The 19,280-nt window shown below is 41.7% G+C and overlaps 1 protein-coding gene across 1 annotated transcript in view; it reads right to left on the reverse strand.

Moving 5' to 3' along the window:
- LOC137439185 (putative voltage-dependent N-type calcium channel subunit alpha-1B) overlaps window positions 1-19,280 on the reverse strand; it is an 856,614-nt gene that overhangs the window by 97,274 nt on the left and 740,060 nt on the right. Inside the window, exons 36-38 of the mRNA XM_078766934.1 lie at window positions 18,594-18,685; window positions 14,640-14,790; window positions 10,673-10,800 (exon numbers count right to left, since the gene is read on the reverse strand). Coding sequence (XP_078623060.1) covers window positions 10,673-10,800; window positions 14,640-14,790; window positions 18,594-18,685 — 371 coding nt within the window. The remainder of the gene's footprint in view (window positions 1-10,672; window positions 10,801-14,639; window positions 14,791-18,593; window positions 18,686-19,280) is intronic.

The following is a 19,280-nucleotide window of genomic DNA, read 5'->3' on the forward strand; positions in this document are numbered from 1 at the left end:
AATATCTCCTCAAACATGCTGTGCGATCTTGGTCATGTTGAAGTCATGTAACAATATCTCCTCGAACATGCTGTGTGATCTTGGTCATGTTGAAGCCATGTAACAATATCTCCTCAAACATGCTGTGTGATCTTGGTCATGTTGAAGTCATGTAACAATATCTCCTCGAACATGCTGTGTGGTCTTGGTCATGTTGAAGTCATGTGACAATATCTCCTTAAACATGCTGTGTGATCTTGGTCATGTTGAAACCATGTAACAATATCTCCTCAAACATGCTATGTGATATTGGTCATGTTGAAGTCATGTAACAATATCTCTTCAAACATGCTCTGTGATCTTGGCCATGTAGAAGCCATGTAATAAAATCTTCTCGAACATTCTTTGTGATCTTGGTCATGTTGAATTCATGGAGCAATACCTCCTCAAACATGCTTTGTGATCTTGTTCATGTTGAAGTCATGTAACAATATCTCCTCAAACATGCTTTGTGATCTTGGTCATGTTGAAGTCATGTAACAATATCTTCTCGAACATTCTCTGTGATCTTGGTCATGTTGAAGTCATGGAGCAATATCTCCTCAAACATGCTTTGTGATCTTGTTCATGTTGAAGTCATGCAACAATATCTCCTCAAACATGCTTTGTGATCTTGGTCATGTTGAAGTCATGTAACAATATCTCCTCGAACATGCTTTGTAATCTTGGTCAGGTTGACGTCATGTAACAATATCTCCTCAAACATGCTGTGTGATCTTGGTCATGTTGAAGTCATGTAACAATATGTCCTCAAACATGCTCTGTGATCTTGTTCATGTTGAAGTCATGCAACAATATCTCCTCGAACAGGCTGTGTGATCTTGGTCATGTTGAAGTCATGTAACAATATCTCCTCAAACATGCTGTGTGATCTTGGTCATGTTGAAGTCATGTAACAATATCTCCTCAAACATGCTTTGTGATCTTGTTCATGTTGAAGTCATGTAACAATAGCTCCTCGAACATGCTGTGTGATCTTGGTCATGTTGAAGTCATGTAACAATATCTTCTCGAACATTCTCTGTGATCTTGGTCATGTTGAAGTCATGGAGCAATATCTCCTCAAACATGCTTTGTGATCTTGGTCATGTTGAAGTCATGTTACAACATCTCCTCGAACATGCTTTGTGATCTTGATCATGTTGAAGTAATGTAACAATATCTCCTCAAACATGCTGTGCGATCTTGGTCATGTTGAAATCATGTAACAATATCTCCTCGAACATGCTTTATAATCTTGGTCATGTTGAAGTCATGTAACAATATCTCCTCAAACATGCGGTGTGATCTTGGTCATGTTGAAGTCATGTAACAATATCTCCTCAAACATGCTGTGTGATCTTAGTCATGTTGAAGGCATGTAACAATATCTCCTCAAACATGCTGTGTGATCTTGGTCATGTTGAAGTCATGCAACAATATCTCCTCAAACATGCTTTGTGATCTTGTTCATGTTGAAGTCATGTAACAATAGCTCCTTGAACATGCTGTGTGATCTTGGTCATGTTGAAGTCATGTAAGAATATCTCCTCAAACATGCTGTGTGATCTTGGTCATGTTGAAGTCATGTAACAATATCTTCTCGAACATTCTCTGTGATCTTGGTCATGTTGAAGTCATGGAACAATATCTTCTCGAACATTCTGTATGATCTTGGTCATGTTGAAGTCATGGAGCAATATCTTCTCAAACATGCTTTGTGATCTTGGTCATGTTGAAGTCCTCCAACAATATCTCCTCGAACATGCTGTGTGATCTTGGTCATGTTGAAGTCATGTAACAATATCTCCTCAAACATGCTGTGTGATCTTGGTCATGTTGAAGTCATGTAACAATATCTCCTCAAACATGCTGTGTGATCTTGGTCATGTTGAAGTCATGTAACAATATCTCCTCAAACATGCTGTGTGATATTGGTCATGTTGAAGTCATGTAACAATATCTCCTCGAACATGCTTTGTGATCTTGGTCATGTTGAATTCATGTGACAATATCTCCTCGAACATGCTGTGTTATCTTGGTCATGTTGAAGTCATGGAGCAATATCTCCTCAAACATGCTTTGTGATCTTGGTCATGTTGAATTCATGTGACAATATCTCCTCGAACATGCTGTGTTATCTTGGTCATGTTGAATCCATGTAACAATATCTCCTCAAACATGCTGTGTGATCTTGGTCATGTTGAAGTCATGTAATAATATCTCCTCGAACATGCTGTGTGATCTTGGTCAAGCTGAAGTCATGGAGCAATATCTCCTCAAACATGCTTTGTTATCTTGGTCATGTTGAAGTCATGCAACAATATCTCCTCGAACATGCTGTGTTATCTTGGTCATGTTGAAGTCATGGAGCAATATCTCCTCAAACATGCTTTGTGATCTTGGTCATGTTGAAGTCATGTAACAATATCTCCTCAAACATGCTGTGTGATATTGGTCATGTTGAAGTCATGTAACAATATCTCCTCGAACATGCTTTGTGATCTTGGTCATGTTGAATTCATGTGACAATATCTCCTCGAACATGCTGTGTTATCTTGGTCATGTTGAAGTCATGGAGCAATATCTCCTCAAACATGCTTTGTGATCTTGGTCATGTTGAATTCATGTGACAATATCTCCTCGAACATGCTGTGTTATCTTGGTCATGTTGAATCCATGTAACAATATCTCCTCAAACATGCTGTGTGATCTTGGTCATGTTGAAGTCATGTAATAATATCTCCTCGAACATGCTGTGTGATCTTGGTCAAGCTGAAGTCATGGAGCAATATCTCCTCAAACATGCTTTGTTATCTTGGTCATGTTGAAGTCATGCAACAATATCTCCTCGAACATGCTGTGTTATCTTGGTCATGTTGAAGTCATGGAGCAATATCTCCTCAAACATGCTTTGTGATCTTGGTCATGTTGAATTCATGGAACAATATCTCCTCGAACATGCTTTGTGATCTTGGTCATGTTGAAGTCATGTAACAATATCTCCTCGAACATGCTTTGTGATCTTGGTCATGTTGAATTCATGTGACAATATCTCCTCGAACATGCTGTGTTATCTTGGTCATGTTGAAGTCATGGAGCAATATCTCCTCAAACATGCTTTGTGATATTGGTCATGTTGAATTCATGCAACAATATCTCCTCAAACATGCTGTGTGATCTTGGTCATGTTGAAGTCATGTAACAATATCTCCTCGAACATGCTGTGTGATCTTGGTCATGTTGAAGTCATGCAACAATATCTCCTCAAACATGCTGTGTGATCGTGGTCATGTTGAAGTCCTGCAACAATATCTCCTCAAACATGCTCTGTGATCTTGGTCAAGCTGAATTCATGGAGCAATATCTCCTCAAACATGCTTTGTTATCTTGGTCATGTTGAAGTCATGCAACAATATCTCCTCGAACATGCTGTGTTATCTTGGTCATGTTGAAGTCATGGAGCAATATCTCCTCAAACATGCTTTGTGATCTTGGTCATGTTGAATTCATGTAACAATATCTCCTCGAACATGCTTTGTGATCTTGGTCATGTTGAAGTCATGTAACAATATCTCCTCGAACATGCTTTGTGATCTTGGTCATGTTGAATTCATGTGACAATATCTCCTCAAACATGCTGTGTTATCTTGGTCATGTTGAAGTCATGGAGCAATATCTCGTCAAACATGCTTTGTGATATTGGTCATGTTGAATTCATGTAACAATATCTCCTCAAACATGCTGTGTGATCTTGGTCATGTTGAAGTCATGTAACAATATCTCCTCGAACATGCTGTGTGATCTTGGTCATGTTGAAGTCATGCAACAATATCTCCTCAAACATGCTGTGTGGTCGTGGTCATGTTGAAGGCATGCAACAATATCTCCTCAAACATGCTCTGTGATCTTGGTCATGTTGAAGTCATGCAACAATATCTCCTCAAACATGCTCTGTGATCTTGGTCATGTTGAAGTCATGTAACAATATCTCCTCAAACATGCTGTGTGATCTTGGTCATGTTGAAGTCATGTAACAATATCTCCTCGAACATGCTGTGTTATCTTGGTCATGTTGAAGTCATGGAGCAATATCTCCTCAAACATGCTTTGTTATCTTGGTCATGTTGAAGTCATGTGACAATATCTCCTCGAACATGCTGTGTGATCTTGGTCAAGTTGAAGTCATGTAACAACATCTCCTGGCACATGATGTGTTATCTTGGTCATGTTGAAGTCATGGAGCAATATCTCCTCAAACATGCTTTGTTATCTTGGTCATGTTGAATTAATGTAACAATATCTCCTCGAACATGCTTTGTGATCTTGGTCATGTTGAAGTCATGTAACAATATCTCCTCGAACATGCTTTGTGATCTTGGTCATGTTGAATTCATGTGACAATATCTCCTCGAACATGCTGTGTTATCTTGGTCATGTTGAAGTCATGGAGCAATATCTCCTCAAACATGCTTTGTGATCTTGGTCATGTTGAATTCATGTAACAATATCTCCTCAAACATGCTGTGTGATCTTGGTCAAGTTGAAGTCATGTAACAACATCTCCTCGAACATGCTGTGTTATCTTGGTCATGTTGAAGTCATGGAGCAATATCTCCTCAAACATGCTTTGTTATCTTGGTCATGTTGAAGTCATGTAACAATATCTCCTCGAACATGCTGTGTTATCTTGGTCATGTTGAAGTCATGGAGCAATATCTCCTCAAACATGCTGTGTGATCTTGGTCATGTTGAAGTCATGTAACAATATCTCCTCAAACATGCTGTGTGATCTTAGTCATGTTGAAGGCATGTAACAATATCTCCTCAAACATGCGGTGTGATCTTGGTCATGTTGAAGTCATGTAACAATATCTCCTCAAACATGCTGTGTGATCTTAGTCATGTTGAAGGCATGTAACAATATCTCCTCAAACATGCTGTGTGATCTTGGTCATGTTGAAGTCATGCAACAATATCTCCTCAAACATGCTTTGTGATCTTGTTCATGTTGAAGTCATGTAACAATAGCTCCTTGAACATGCTGTGTGATCTTGGTCATGTTGAAGTCATGTAAGAATATCTCCTCAAACATGCTGTGTGATCTTGGTCATGTTGAAGTCATGTAACAATATCTTCTCGAACATTCTCTGTGATCTTGGTCATGTTGAAGTCATGGAACAATATCTTCTCGAACATTCTGTATGATCTTGGTCATGTTGAAGTCATGGAGCAATATCTTCTCAAACATGCTTTGTGATCTTGGTCATGTTGAAGTCCTCCAACAATATCTCCTCGAACATGCTGTGTGATCTTGGTCATGTTGAAGTCATGTAACAATATCTCCTCAAACATGCTGTGTGATCTTGGTCATGTTGAAGTCATGTAACAATATCTCCTCAAACATGCTGTGTGATCTTGGTCATGTTGAAGTCATGTAACAATATCTCCTCAAACATGCTGTGTGATATTGGTCATGTTGAAGTCATGTAACAATATCTCCTCGAACATGCTTTGTGATCTTGGTCATGTTGAATTCATGTGACAATATCTCCTCGAACATGCTGTGTTATCTTGGTCATGTTGAAGTCATGGAGCAATATCTCCTCAAACATGCTTTGTGATCTTGGTCATGTTGAATTCATGTGACAATATCTCCTCGAACATGCTGTGTTATCTTGGTCATGTTGAATCCATGTAACAATATCTCCTCAAACATGCTGTGTGATCTTGGTCATGTTGAAGTCATGTAATAATATCTCCTCGAACATGCTGTGTGATCTTGGTCAAGCTGAAGTCATGGAGCAATATCTCCTCAAACATGCTTTGTTATCTTGGTCATGTTGAAGTCATGCAACAATATCTCCTCGAACATGCTGTGTTATCTTGGTCATGTTGAAGTCATGGAGCAATATCTCCTCAAACATGCTTTGTGATCTTGGTCATGTTGAATTCATGGAACAATATCTCCTCGAACATGCTTTGTGATCTTGGTCATGTTGAAGTCATGTAACAATATCTCCTCGAACATGCTTTGTGATCTTGGTCATGTTGAATTCATGTGACAATATCTCCTCGAACATGCTGTGTTATCTTGGTCATGTTGAAGTCATGGAGCAATATCTCCTCAAACATGCTTTGTGATATTGGTCATGTTGAATTCATGCAACAATATCTCCTCAAACATGCTGTGTGATCTTGGTCATGTTGAAGTCATGTAACAATATCTCCTCGAACATGCTGTGTGATCTTGGTCATGTTGAAGTCATGCAACAATATCTCCTCAAACATGCTGTGTGATCATGGTCATGTTGAAGTCCTGCAACAATATCTCCTCAAACATGCTTTGTTATCTTGGTCATGTTGAAGTCATGCAACAATATCTCCTCGAACATGCTGTGTTGTCTTGGTCATGTTGAAGTCATGGAGCAATATCTCCTCAAACATGCTTTGTGATCTTGGTCATGTTGAATTCATGTAACAATATCTCCTCGAACATGCTTTGTGATCTTGGTCATGTTGAAGTCATGTAACAATATCTCCTCGAACATGCTTTGTGATCTTGGTCATGTTGAATTCATGTGACAATATCTCCTCAAACATGCTGTGTTATCTTGGTCATGTTGAAGTCATGGAGCAATATCTCGTCAAACATGCTTTGTGATATTGGTCATGTTGAATTCATGTAACAATATCTCCTCAAACATGCTGTGTGATCTTGGTCATGTTGAAGTCATGTAACAATATCTCCTCGAACATGCTGTGTGATCTTGGTCATGTTGAAGTCATGCAACAATATCTCCTCAAACATGCTGTGTGGTCGTGGTCATGTTGAAGTCATGCAACAATATCTCCTCAAACATGCTCTGTGATCTTGGTCATGTTGAAGTCATGCAACAATATCTCCTCAAACATGCTCTGTGATCTTGGTCATGTTGAAGTCATGTAACAATATCTCCTCAAACATGCTGTGTGATCTTGGTCATGTTGAAGTCATGTAACAATATCTCCTCGAACATGCTGTGTTATCTTGGTCATGTTGAAGTCATGGAGCAATATCTCCTCAAACATGCTTTGTTATCTTGGTCATGTTGAAGTCATGTGACAATATCTCCTCGAACATGCTGTGTGATCTTGGTCAAGTTGAAGTCATGTAACAACATCTCCTGGCACATGATGTGTTATCTTGGTCATGTTGAAGTCATGGAGCAATATCTCCTCAAACATGCTTTGTTATCTTGGTCATGTTGAATTAATGTAACAATATCTCCTCGAACATGCTTTGTGATCTTGGTCATGTTGAAGTCATGTAACAATATCTCCTCGAACATGCTTTGTGATCTTGGTCATGTTGAATTCATGTGACAATATCTCCTCGAACATGCTGTGTGATCTTGGTCAAGTTGAAGTCATGTAACAACATCTCCTCGAACATGCTGTGTTATCTTGGTCATGTTGAAGTCATGGAGCAATATCTCCTCAAACATGCTTTGTTATCTTGGTCATGTTGAAGTCATGTAACAATATCTCCTCGAACATGCTGTGTTATCTTGGTCATGTTGAAGTCATGTAACAATATCTTCTCGAACATTCTCTGTGATCTTGGTCATGTTGAAGTCATGGAGCAATATCTCCTCAAACATGCTTTGTGATCTTGTTCATGTTGAAGTCATGCAACAATATCTCCTCAAACATGCTTTGTGATCTTGGTCATGTTGAAGTCATGTAACAATATCTCCTCGAACATGCTTTGTAATCTTGGTCAGGTTGACGTCATGTAACAATATCTCCTCAAACATGCTGTGTGATCTTGGTCATGTTGAAGTCATGTAACAATATCTCCTCAAACATGCTGTGTGATCTTGGTCATGTTGAAGTCATGTAACAATATCTCCTCGAACATGCTGTGTTATCTTGGTCATGTTGAAGTCATGGAGCAATATCTCCTCAAACATGCTGTGTGATCTTGGTCATGTTGAAGTCATGGAGCAATATCTCCTCAAACATGCTTTGTGATCTTGGTCATATTGAAGTCATGTAACAATATCTCCTCGAACATGCTTTGTGATCTTGGTCAAGTTGAAGTCATGTAACAACATCTCCTCGAACATGCTGTGTTATCTTGGTCATGTTGAAGTCATGGAGCAATATCTCCTCAAACATGCTTTGTGATCTTGGTCATATTGAAGTCATGTAACAATATCTCCTCGAACATGCTTTGTGATCTTGGTCAAGTTGAAGTCATGTAACAACATCTCCTCGAACATGCTGTGTTATCTTGGTCATGTTGAAGTCATGGAGCAATATCTCCTCAAACATGCTTTGTGATATTGGTCATGTTGAATTCATGTAACAATATCTCCTCAAACATGCTGTGTGATCTTGGTCATGTTGAAGTCATGTAACAATATCTCCTCGAACATGCTGTGTGTTCTTGGTCATGTTGAAGTCATGTAACATGTGTCTGCGATCAAAATGCTGGACGTTTTCCTCGAAGCCGTTGTTGTCGTTTCAAGGCAGGATGTGTTTTGGTGGAGTCTCTAGCACAGGTACAATTCGACAACCAAATGAGAACAGTATTGTCGCAGGTAAATGTACCCTCGAACATCTATCAGGTGGTTGTTGATGTGAACGAGCATTCTCCATGTGCTCCAAGAGACTGTCAGGTGGTGATACAACAGCAGCACAACCTCACAGGTGGTGATACTACAGCAACAGAACCTAACAGGTGGAGGAACAAAATTACTGCTGGTGTGATCAAAGGTTCGTGCTCAACTCCCTGTACTTGTGATGTCGCATGGACGTGTGCATTGTGGACCTTGGCCCATATTTTGAGCTTGCTTAGTGGTTAGCTTATTGGTTTGCCATCAAGCCCAGGTAGTAATCATTACCACGTGCCCACGAACCGAAAAGCGAGGTTCAGCGATCTGCCGCGTCCGTACGTAGGTATCTGCATTTTTAAAATACATTTTCTCGGCGTCCGTTGGTCCGATTGACACGATATTTTCACCATAGGATGCGTCGACTCATGTGGATTTTTTGTCATAATTATGACATCATAGGTAGGTCACATGGTACGGGCGCCATCTTGGAAAACCCTAAAAACATTGGACCAATATACACTACATGAGCAAAAGTATGTGGACACCCAAACATCACACATCTCATTCCAAAATCATGGGCATTAATATGGAGTTGGTCCCCCTTTGCTGCTATAACAGCCTCCACTCTTCTGGGAAGGCTTTCCACTGGATGTTGGAACATTGATGCGGGGATTTGCTTCCATTCAGCCACAAGAGCATTAGTGAGGTCAGGCACTGATGTTGGACGATTAGGCCTGGCTCGCAGTCGGCGTTCCAATTCATCCCAAAGGTGTTCGATGGGGTTGAGGTTAGGGCTCAATGCAGGCCAGTCAAGTGCTTCCACACCGATCTCGACAAACCATTTCTGTATGGACCTCGCGTTGTGCATGGGGGCATTGTCATGCTGAAACAGGAAAGGGCCTTCCCCAAACTGTTGCCACAAAGTTGGAAGCACACATACGTCTATAATTAGATTGTATGCTGTAGCGTTAAGATTTCCCTTCACTGTAACCAAGGGGCCGAGCCCGAACCATGAAAAACAGCCCCAGACCATTATTCCTCCTCCACCAAACTTTGCAGTTGGCACTATGCATTCGGGCAGGTAGCGTTCTCCTGGCATCCGCCAAACCCAGATTCATCCATCGGATTGCCAGATGGTGAAGCATGATTCATCACTCCAGAGAACACGTCTCCACTGCTCCAGAGTCCAATGGTGGCGAGGTTTACACCACTCCAGCCGACGCTTGGCATGGCGCATGGTGATCTTCGGCTTGTGTGCGGCTGCTCAGCCATGGAAACCCATTTCATGAAGCTCCCGTCGAACAGTTGTTGTGCTGACGTTGCTTCCAGAGGCAGTTTGCAACTCGGTAGTGCGTGTTGCAACCGAGGACAGACGATTTTTATGCGCTTCAGCACTCGGCATTCCGATTCTGTGAGCTTGTGTAGCCTACAACTTCACGGCTGAGCTGTTGTTGCTCCCAGACGTTTCCACTTCACAATAACAGCACTTACAGTTGACCGGGGAAGCTCCAGCAGGGCAGAAATTTGACGAACTGACTTGTTGGAAAGGTGGCATCCTAGACGGTGCCACTTTGAAAGTCACTGAGCTCTTCAGTATGGCCCATTCTACTGCCAATGTTTGTCTATGGAGATTGTATGGCTGTGTGCTTGATTATATATATATATACCTGTCAGCATTAGGTGTAGCTGAAACAGCCGAATCCACTAATTAGAAATGTCCGCATACTTTTGGTCATGTAGTGTATCTCCGAAATCGCTGCATGGAAAAAATTGAAACTTGGCTCATTGTAAGGAACTCAGCATGGGGAATAAGTGTTGTTAACGATGACATCAGTGGTGCCTTCATTATGACGTCATAATTCGACAAGTACAATGCTTAGTCCTATCTGTTTGAAATTTACAACATTTACCTTTAGCCAAGACTGAGAAAGTGATTGCCAACGATTATGTAAGTATCTACCTGAAGCTGTCTTATCAGCAGTTAACCTCCAAGGATGAAAGATGGTACATAGATAACATCGATGTTCAGGGAGATAATCTTCACTGTTTACCTGGCCGCAGGGTCATACTCGCCCCAGATTCGCACAAACTCGTTTAGATGATGAGGACCTAATATCGACGAGTCCCTGGTGAGGTATTCAAAGTTATCCATAATCACTGCCACAAACAGGTTCAGCATCTGGCAGGGAGAGGCGAGGTGAAAAAGCAAGGGCAGGATATGATGAGACTTAGAATAAAAAGGTGTGGGTGAGTAGATCGCATGACATATACAAATATAGCAGATTTTTTTTTATCCCATCCCTCCCTCTGTGCTCCATAGAATGCTTCTTCTCTTTGCAACAATAATTAACAATATACAGTGGTACCTCGGCTTACGAGTGCCCCAACGTACGAGTTTTTCGGGATACGAGCCGTCGCTCGGGCGGTTTGTTGCTTTGGGATACGAGCCGAGATCCGATGTACGAGCTCAAAAAATTTATTTTTTTGAATTTTCCGGTTGTGGCTTCCGGTTCCGGTCACGTGGTTATCTTGCCGTGAAAGCATCTCTGCTTGGATATAAAACACGCAATCGTCGAAATACATGAGCGAGGAATCTCCTTGCTCCAGCCGGTGACGTCATCGGCGGGGATCCCCGCCTCCAGAGTGGCTGGTCACGTGACCGCCAAAGCGTGTCGCGCGTGCGGGTATAATGAGCTACACCTGTGGATCACGTGACCACGGAAGCACGCCTCGCTTGAGAGGCATGGCTTTCGGTTTGCGTTTTGCTTTATAAGGCGCGATAAATGGGCTTTTGAGTGTTAGCGGTTCATGGCGTTGACGGTTCATGGCGGTTCATGGCGGTTCATGGCGGTTCATGGCGGTTCATGACGGTTGACGGTTCATGACGGTTCATGACGGTTCATGGCGTTGACGGTCAAAAACCCATTACATCAATTTTACCAGGCACTGTACAGTAAGTACAGTGGACACCAAATGCACGGTGGAAGGCTAGAAGTAGAAGATCGTCCAAGACAAGTGAGAATAAGCCATACTTTGGAGGAGATGACGTCATTCGCTGGTCTGAGAACCAAAGATGTGGTATAAAAAACCAGGTGAGCTAACAATGCAGCAATGAAGGAATTCGGCCAAGGCACCGGCACACAACGACCTACCTACATCGAAAGACTCAATGCCAATGGTGACAGAAGCCAAGACGGCCGGCTTAAACACCGCCGAAAGACCACGGTGTACCAACTTACGATGCAGAACATCTTGCACTTAATATGATGACAACAGGTGCCATCCTCTGACGTACCATTACAGGTACAGGTACAGTACACGTGAGCACAGAGCAAAAGTTCACTGAAACCGAGATTAAGAAAAAAGAAAAAACACCTCGTGGTCCGTGCTCGATATCCGAGTTTCAATCTTTTCAAACACATGATGCTCTCGGTCACGGTATCTCCTGCGAGCTGCTTCTCCTTCAACCACACAAACAACAACTTCTCCATATCTTCATGGATAGAGGTCCGGAGCTTTGAAATAATCGTAACGCCCTTGGCTGGCGTTATAGCCTTTATGGACTCCTTCTGCTTCAAAATCGTACATATCGTAGAAGGAGTACGATCGTACTGCCTCGCCAAGTCGACAACACGCACACCTCACCTGGCATGCTCTTCTCCTCTGCTTAATAAAACCAGTTTATTTCTTTACATTCTCTTGTATTATGTACAGTATATACGAGGTCGTGCTTGTTTATACATTATTTGTTATTTATAAAGTACATTTTTGTTATTTAAAAGCACCTAACAAAAAAAATTGGTGTTTTTTTTTTGAGGCTGGAACGGATTAATAGCATTTCAATGCATTTGAATGGGAAAATTTGCTTTGACTTACGAGCGATTTGGCTTACGAGCTCCGTCACGGAACGGATTAAACTCGTAAGCCGAGGTACCACTGTATATATATATATATACTTACGCTAACATTCGGGGTCTGCCTAGCAGGCAGGGAAGACATCGGCCATTATAAAGCTCGCAGTGTTAAGTGTGGAAAAGTTCTGAGGAGATTGCGGCTGGCTCAATAGCGCAGTGGGCTGTTCACGCATAATCAACGGAGGTCCGTGGTTCGAGCCCCACATTGAGTCAGAATTTTTTCACACTTAGCCCCTCGCAGGAATTTGATTCCTGTTTATAAAATAAAATAAATAAAAAAAATTATATATATATATATTTTTTGTATACTGAATCGAGGCGCGTGAAAGAGCTTACATTTACTTCACAAACAAATCAACCAGACAAACAAAATATATAAAAAGAGGGAGCGGAAGACAAGATGGGGAGAGAAGGGGAAGCACACAAACACAACATTTGAGAGCAGGGAGATGTGTGGGAGGGAGAGGGCTTGGGGGGAGGAGGCGTGGGAATGGGGGAGGGGGGGGAGGGAGAAGTATAAAACACAAGGACACCAAGGACTTCCAGGACAGAAGTTGGTATTTCAAAAAGAGTATTTGGGGTGAAATTATCGGGGATAGAAAAGATCAAGGTTTTGGATGGGGGAAGATAAGAGATGGTGGTGAACAGCTGTTTTAAAGACCTGGAGGGTGGAGTATATATATATAATTATACACAAGGGCTGCCAGAATATCCAACAGGTATGCACACTAGCCTTTGAGGTGTATATCAAGGGTTAAAATCTCGACACGGTTATAAAATGACCACCATGGTGTTTCACTGGCAGAGGGATGCATCAATAAGTGTGCTGTTCATCAGAAGGATGTTAAGATGAAGGTCCCGTCTTCCAGTGCTGGTTGTTTGTGCATGTTAAAGATTACCGGTGTCTATCGGGAAAAGGAGGCAAATGAATGTCGCACCCCTGAACAAATTACATGTTCCTGTCATTTTCACCGGAATATTTTGTGACGGAATGGTGATCTGTCCAGGATTAGTTGTACCCTCGAAACATTTCTCAACTTGTTGCAAATGCCACACAGCTCTGTCAAGAGTATGGGCCTAAATTATTAGGTTTTTACAATGTATAGGAATACTGATTAAAACTGCTGGAGTTTATTATTATTCTTCCGCCCCCTGCCCCCTCCTCCCCCCCCCCCCCCTTCCCCTCCTCCCCCGTTTCCAGGTCCGAAAACTTTAAAATTAATGTTCTCTGAACTGTTTGTCCGATTGGCACGAAATTTTCACCAAATGATTGGCTAGACCTGTATAATTTTTTGCTGCTAATTATGATGTCCTGTGTCACGTGGTATGGGCGCCATCTTGGAAAAACTGAAAACTTTGCACCTCTATATCTCCGAAACGGCTCAACAGAAAAAACGGAATCATGGCTCATTCTAAAGAACTCTGCATTGGGACCAAAAAATATTGTTACGTTTGTAGGGGGTAGTGATACCTTAGTGCAGGTAGAATGTATAGGTAGGTGCTCCGAATGTCGTGTAGAAACCTTGATGTAGTAGTAACGAGTCGTGATGTCATACACATGCTTGGTGTTACTGTGCCTTTTATAAACTAAATGCAGCCAAGGAGAGGATGAATACCAGACGGATTGGTTACCAAAGCACCAAGTGATCAGTTATGCTGTTGTGCTAACTTCTGGCAGTTACGGCATTAACATTAAAATCAGTATCCGTCACATCTGGTCATGGGGGAAATCGGACATAAAACACACAAAGCTTTAAAATACAGAGCCCATCTTAAATACCCTGATAACTCCCAATAAGGATGCTGAAGTGTTAATGAATTGTACAAAACAATCACATGATTGGCACATTTAGCTCGTGGATCCAAGATCAATGTGATTTTAAAATAATCATCAACACTGGAAAAATTGGCTGAAAAAGACAAATAACCACCCACTTGTACCTAAGATAGGCCTTTACTGTAGAAAATCCATAAATTGTCTGTTAATGTAGCAACGTTTACATTGTATATTCCTGTATAACTATCCAAGCTTAAGTGTATGATGATGATTATAAAGTGAGCTACAAAAACATAACAGGGCGTGGTTGTGCAAGAGACAGCTTACCAAGAAAGAGCAGAAGAAGCTGAAAGAAACAAAATAAAAGTATGCGAAGTTGCTTCCGCAATCATCCCCTGGAATACCAGAGCGATCATCGCAAGATGTATTGGTCAGGCAGGCAAGCATTATTTCCTGCCAAGCCTCGCCCGTTGCACTTCTAAAGAGGGTAGTGAGAGGACAGGCAATTTATCAATGAGACAGTGGGACAAAGACACAAATATAATAACAAGAAATATGTCGTGCATAGCACGATACTTGCAAAATCACCTAAATAAGTTGTTGGCCTATTATGACCTCACAAATAGTTGGTGGTTCAATTCAGTGACCTGGTATACAAATCCTCTTAAAATTTCAGGTTAATTGGATGAAAATTGAGGATTTTAGAAATTTCAAAAAAGTGGTTGACCTTTGACCTATGTTGACCCATTGACCTTTTGACCCCAAAACAATAAGCTTCTTGCTTATGTAGAATAATAATTTTCACTTCTTTTCTACTTCAGAAACTTCAGAAACTCGTTTTAGCAAAATCAATGTTTTATTCACTTTTGAGAATTTGTTGTATACTTGAGAATTTGTTGTATACTAAGCCGAGATCTTTAATGAGTCTTTGTTCCAGGCTTTGTTGAAGCTTGTTTGGTAGGTCTTGGTTGAAGCTCGGTCTGTAGGTCTTTTGAAGCTCGTTCAGTTGTTGACCAGTCTCCAGTTGTTCACTCCTCTTCATTCACTCTCCCCGTCCACTCTGCTCTCTGCTCGCAACTTTCTCCTGGTTTTAAAGCCCCAAACTCCTTTGATGTTGCAGAGCATGCAGGGTGTCCCTTATCCAAAACCTTATTTGGCTCTCTCTTGGCCAGCTAGTACTTATTTCTGTTCAAGAGGTCAAATACTCTGACCTGCTGAGGAAGAATTTGCAGCCTGTGCGCAGTGGACTGAACATAGGCTATTTTTGATAGACAGGTGGCGGTCCAAGAGCGTTACACATTTTGTCTGAAATTAACTCTCCTGACCACCTGTTAACTCTAGTTCTATGCTCTTTTGCTCATTCGTAAAGTAAAACATAATTCCACTTTAAACAAGATTACAAATATATATATTCTAGCAATATTGTCAATATGAATATTTATTCCCTGACACTTATAACCAACTCCACCGTTCGGTGAAGTTTTGTGAAGATCGGTTGAAAATTGTGACCTGTAGGCGACTGATATACAGACAGACAGACAGACAGACAGAATAACACACCAGAACAAACGATTTTCGATTTTCGCAAGTAATAATAATATTATACAGAGAAGACCAAATAAGTGATAAAAGGTCTGAGAGGAGACCAGATGAACAAAATTAAGGAAGGACACAGGAAATTACATGTGAAGTATCAGATAATAACAGAAACCAATAGAATGCACAGGATACATTAAAGATTAAAGGCCCAATTTATGAAGAGAACTTAGCATACGTATGGCAAACCCATGTCTAACCCTTAAAAACACCGTTGTACAAGAACAGCTAATCGCCGGTCTAGACAGCAACTTACGAAGAGAGATAAACAGCCGATTAGTTGTGTTCACCTAAACAGCCGATTCGTTGTGTTCACCTAAACAGCCAATTAGTTGTGCCCATCTAAACAGCCGATTAGTTGTGCGCACCTAAACAGCCGATTAGTTGTGCCCACCTAAACAGCCGATTAGTTGTGCGCACCTAAACAGCTGATTAGTTGTATGCACCTAAACAGCCGATTAGTTGTGTGTGCTTAAACAGCCGATTAGTTGTGAGTGCCTAAACAGCCGATTAGTTGTGAACGCCGAAACAGCTGATGAATTGTGTGCGCCGAAACAGCCGATTAGTTGCATGCGCCTAAACAGCCGATTAGTTGTGTGTGCCTAAACAGCTGATTCGTTGTGCATGCCTGAACAACCGAACAGTTGTGCGTGCCTAAACAGCCGATTAGTTGTGTGTGCCTGAACAGCCGATTAGTTGTTTGCACCTAAACAGCTGATTAGTTGTGGGTGCCTAAACAGCCGATTAGTTGTGTGCGCCTAAATAGCCAATTAGTTGTGTGCACCGAAGTAGCTGATTAGTTGTGTGTGCCTAAACAGCCGATTAGTTGTGTGCGCCTAAACAGCCGATTAGTTGTATGCGCCTAAAGAGCCGATTAGTTGTGTGTGCCAAAACAGCTGATTAGTTGTGTCTGCCTAAACAGCCGATTAGTTGTGTGTGCCTAAACAGCCGATTAGTTGTGTGTGCCTAAACAGCTGATTAGTTGTGTGTGCCTAAACAGCCGATTAGTTGTGCATGCCTGAACAACCGATTATTTGTGCATGCCTAAACAGCTGATTAATTGTGTGCGCCTAAACAGCTGATTAGTTGCATGTGCCTAAACAGCCGATTGGTTGTGTGTGCCTAAACAGCTGATTAGTTGTGTGTGCCTAAACAGCTGATTAGTTGTGTGTGCCTAAACAGCCGATTAGTTGTGTGCGCCTAAACAGCCGATTAGTTGTGTGCACCGAAACAGCCGATTAGTTGTGTGTGCCTAAACAGCTGATTAGTTGTGTGTGCCTAAACAGCCGATTAATTGTGTGCACCTAAACAGCCGATTAGTTGTGTGTGCCTAAACATCTGTTTGTTGCGTGCGCCTAAACAGCCGATTAGTTGTGTGTGCCTAAACAGCTAATTAATTGTGTGCGCCTAAACAGCCGATTAGTTGCATGCGCCTAAACAGCCAATTAGTTGTGAACGCCTAAACAGCTGATTAATTGTGTGCACTGAAACAGCCGATTAGTTGCATGCGCCAAAACAGCCGATTAGTTGTGTGTGCCTAAACAGCTGATTCGTTGTGCATGCCTGAACAACCGATTAGTTGTGCGTGCCTAAACAGCTGATTAATTGTGTGCGCCTAAACAGATGATTAGTTGTGTGCGCCTAAACAGCTGATTAGTTGTGTGTGCCTAAACAGCTGATTAGTTGCATGCCCCTAAACAGCCGAATAGTTGCATGCGCATAAACAGCTGATTAGTTGTGCATGCCGAAACAACCGATTAGTTGTGTGTGCCTAAACAGCTGATTAGTTGTGCGTGCCTAAACAGCTGATTAATTGTGTGTGCCTAAACAGCTGATTAGTTGCATGGGCCTAAACAGCCGATTAGTTGTGTGTGCCTAAACAGCTGATTAGTTGTGTGTGCCTAAACAGCTGATTAATTGTGTGCGCCGAAACAGCCGATTAGTTGTGTGCGCCTAAACAGCCAATTAGTTGTGAACGCCTAAACAGCTGATGAATTGTGTGCGCCGAAACAGCCGATTAGTTGCATGCGCCTAAACAGCCGATTAGTTGTGTGTGCCTAAACAGCTGATTCGTTGTGCATGCCTGAACAACCGAACAGTTGTGCGTGCCTAAACAGCTGATTAGTTGTGTGTGCCTAAACAGCCGATTAGTTGTGTGCGCCTAAACAGCTGATTAGTTGTGTGTGCCGAAACAGCTGATTAGTTGCATGACCCTAAACAGCCGAATAGTTGTATGCGCATAAACAGCTGATTAGTTGTGCATGCCGAAACAACCGATTAGTTGTGCGTGCCTCACAGCAAATTAGTTGTATGCGCCTAAACAGCCGATTAGTTGACTGCACCTAAACAGCCGATTAGTTGTCTGCACCTAAACAGCCGATTAGTTGTGTGCGCTTAAGTTATGATTCAATGCCTTTCAAAGATATATTTTGTTCAGCGTGCCATATAAAAGGTTACCTCACCAATTCACCTCAATGACTCCACATTTGCCTCGCATACATCAATTTTTAGTTTGTGTGTTCCAACGACTGTAACATGTCGGGAAAGAAAAGTAAAAGTTCTAAATTCTGGCATTGACGTCCTACGTCGGAGTGGTCACGCATGCAGAATTGTATCCTTAGCCAAGAAACTACTACGGCAGAACGACCACTCTGTACATGATGGTGATGTATGTTCAAAACTCACCTGAAGAGCAGCATTAGAGCCTGGAGGAAGTTTTGGAAGTTGTTGTGTTCATTAATACCATTTCCGTCAATAAGCTTAATGTTGCCAAACACCTGTCGAACATGCAAAGCATAAAATCAAGGTTTAGAAGGCAAGAACAAATAATACAAGAAAATGAAAGAGCATTTAAAGCTAGATGAACTTGGTAAGAATTGAAAGCAAGGCAAGGACATTGAAGATATTGTCGTGTCCCTGGGGTTAAGACCCCTGGGTGATGAATGAATGAAACGAGCTTTACTCCGAGGTGTATTTCGAACTTGGCAGGATTATCTTTACACGCGCGTGGGAAGGTTTGAAGCCTTATCTGATCGGGAACATACATGGTTAATCTGAACCCACAGAACAAAGAAACGAAACAAGACACACAACAAATAATGAATTTAATGAAAATAAATGCAAAGACAATAAAAATGTTGAGGTAAAACTAATAGTAAATAGGCTAAGGCGAGGGACCCTCCAGCAGACTCAATTACAGACACAGGGAAAGATAAAGAAAATAAAATGCGCTTATAATTGGCTGGCACTCAGCTTTGCATCCCCAAATGTCTGGTAGGGTTTGCTGCTTGTCGAACCAGAGTCACCGCGCGAGAAGCGCACAAGATGGCGCAGAATCGTGCCCGTAGCCAGCCGCTGGCGTGAGGCAAGCAG

Source organism: Myxine glutinosa, chromosome 13, assembly GCF_964187855.1.
Source record: "Myxine glutinosa chromosome 13, kmMyxGlut1.1, whole genome shotgun sequence".
Classification (NCBI taxonomy): Eukaryota; Metazoa; Chordata; class Myxini; order Myxiniformes; family Myxinidae; genus Myxine; species Myxine glutinosa.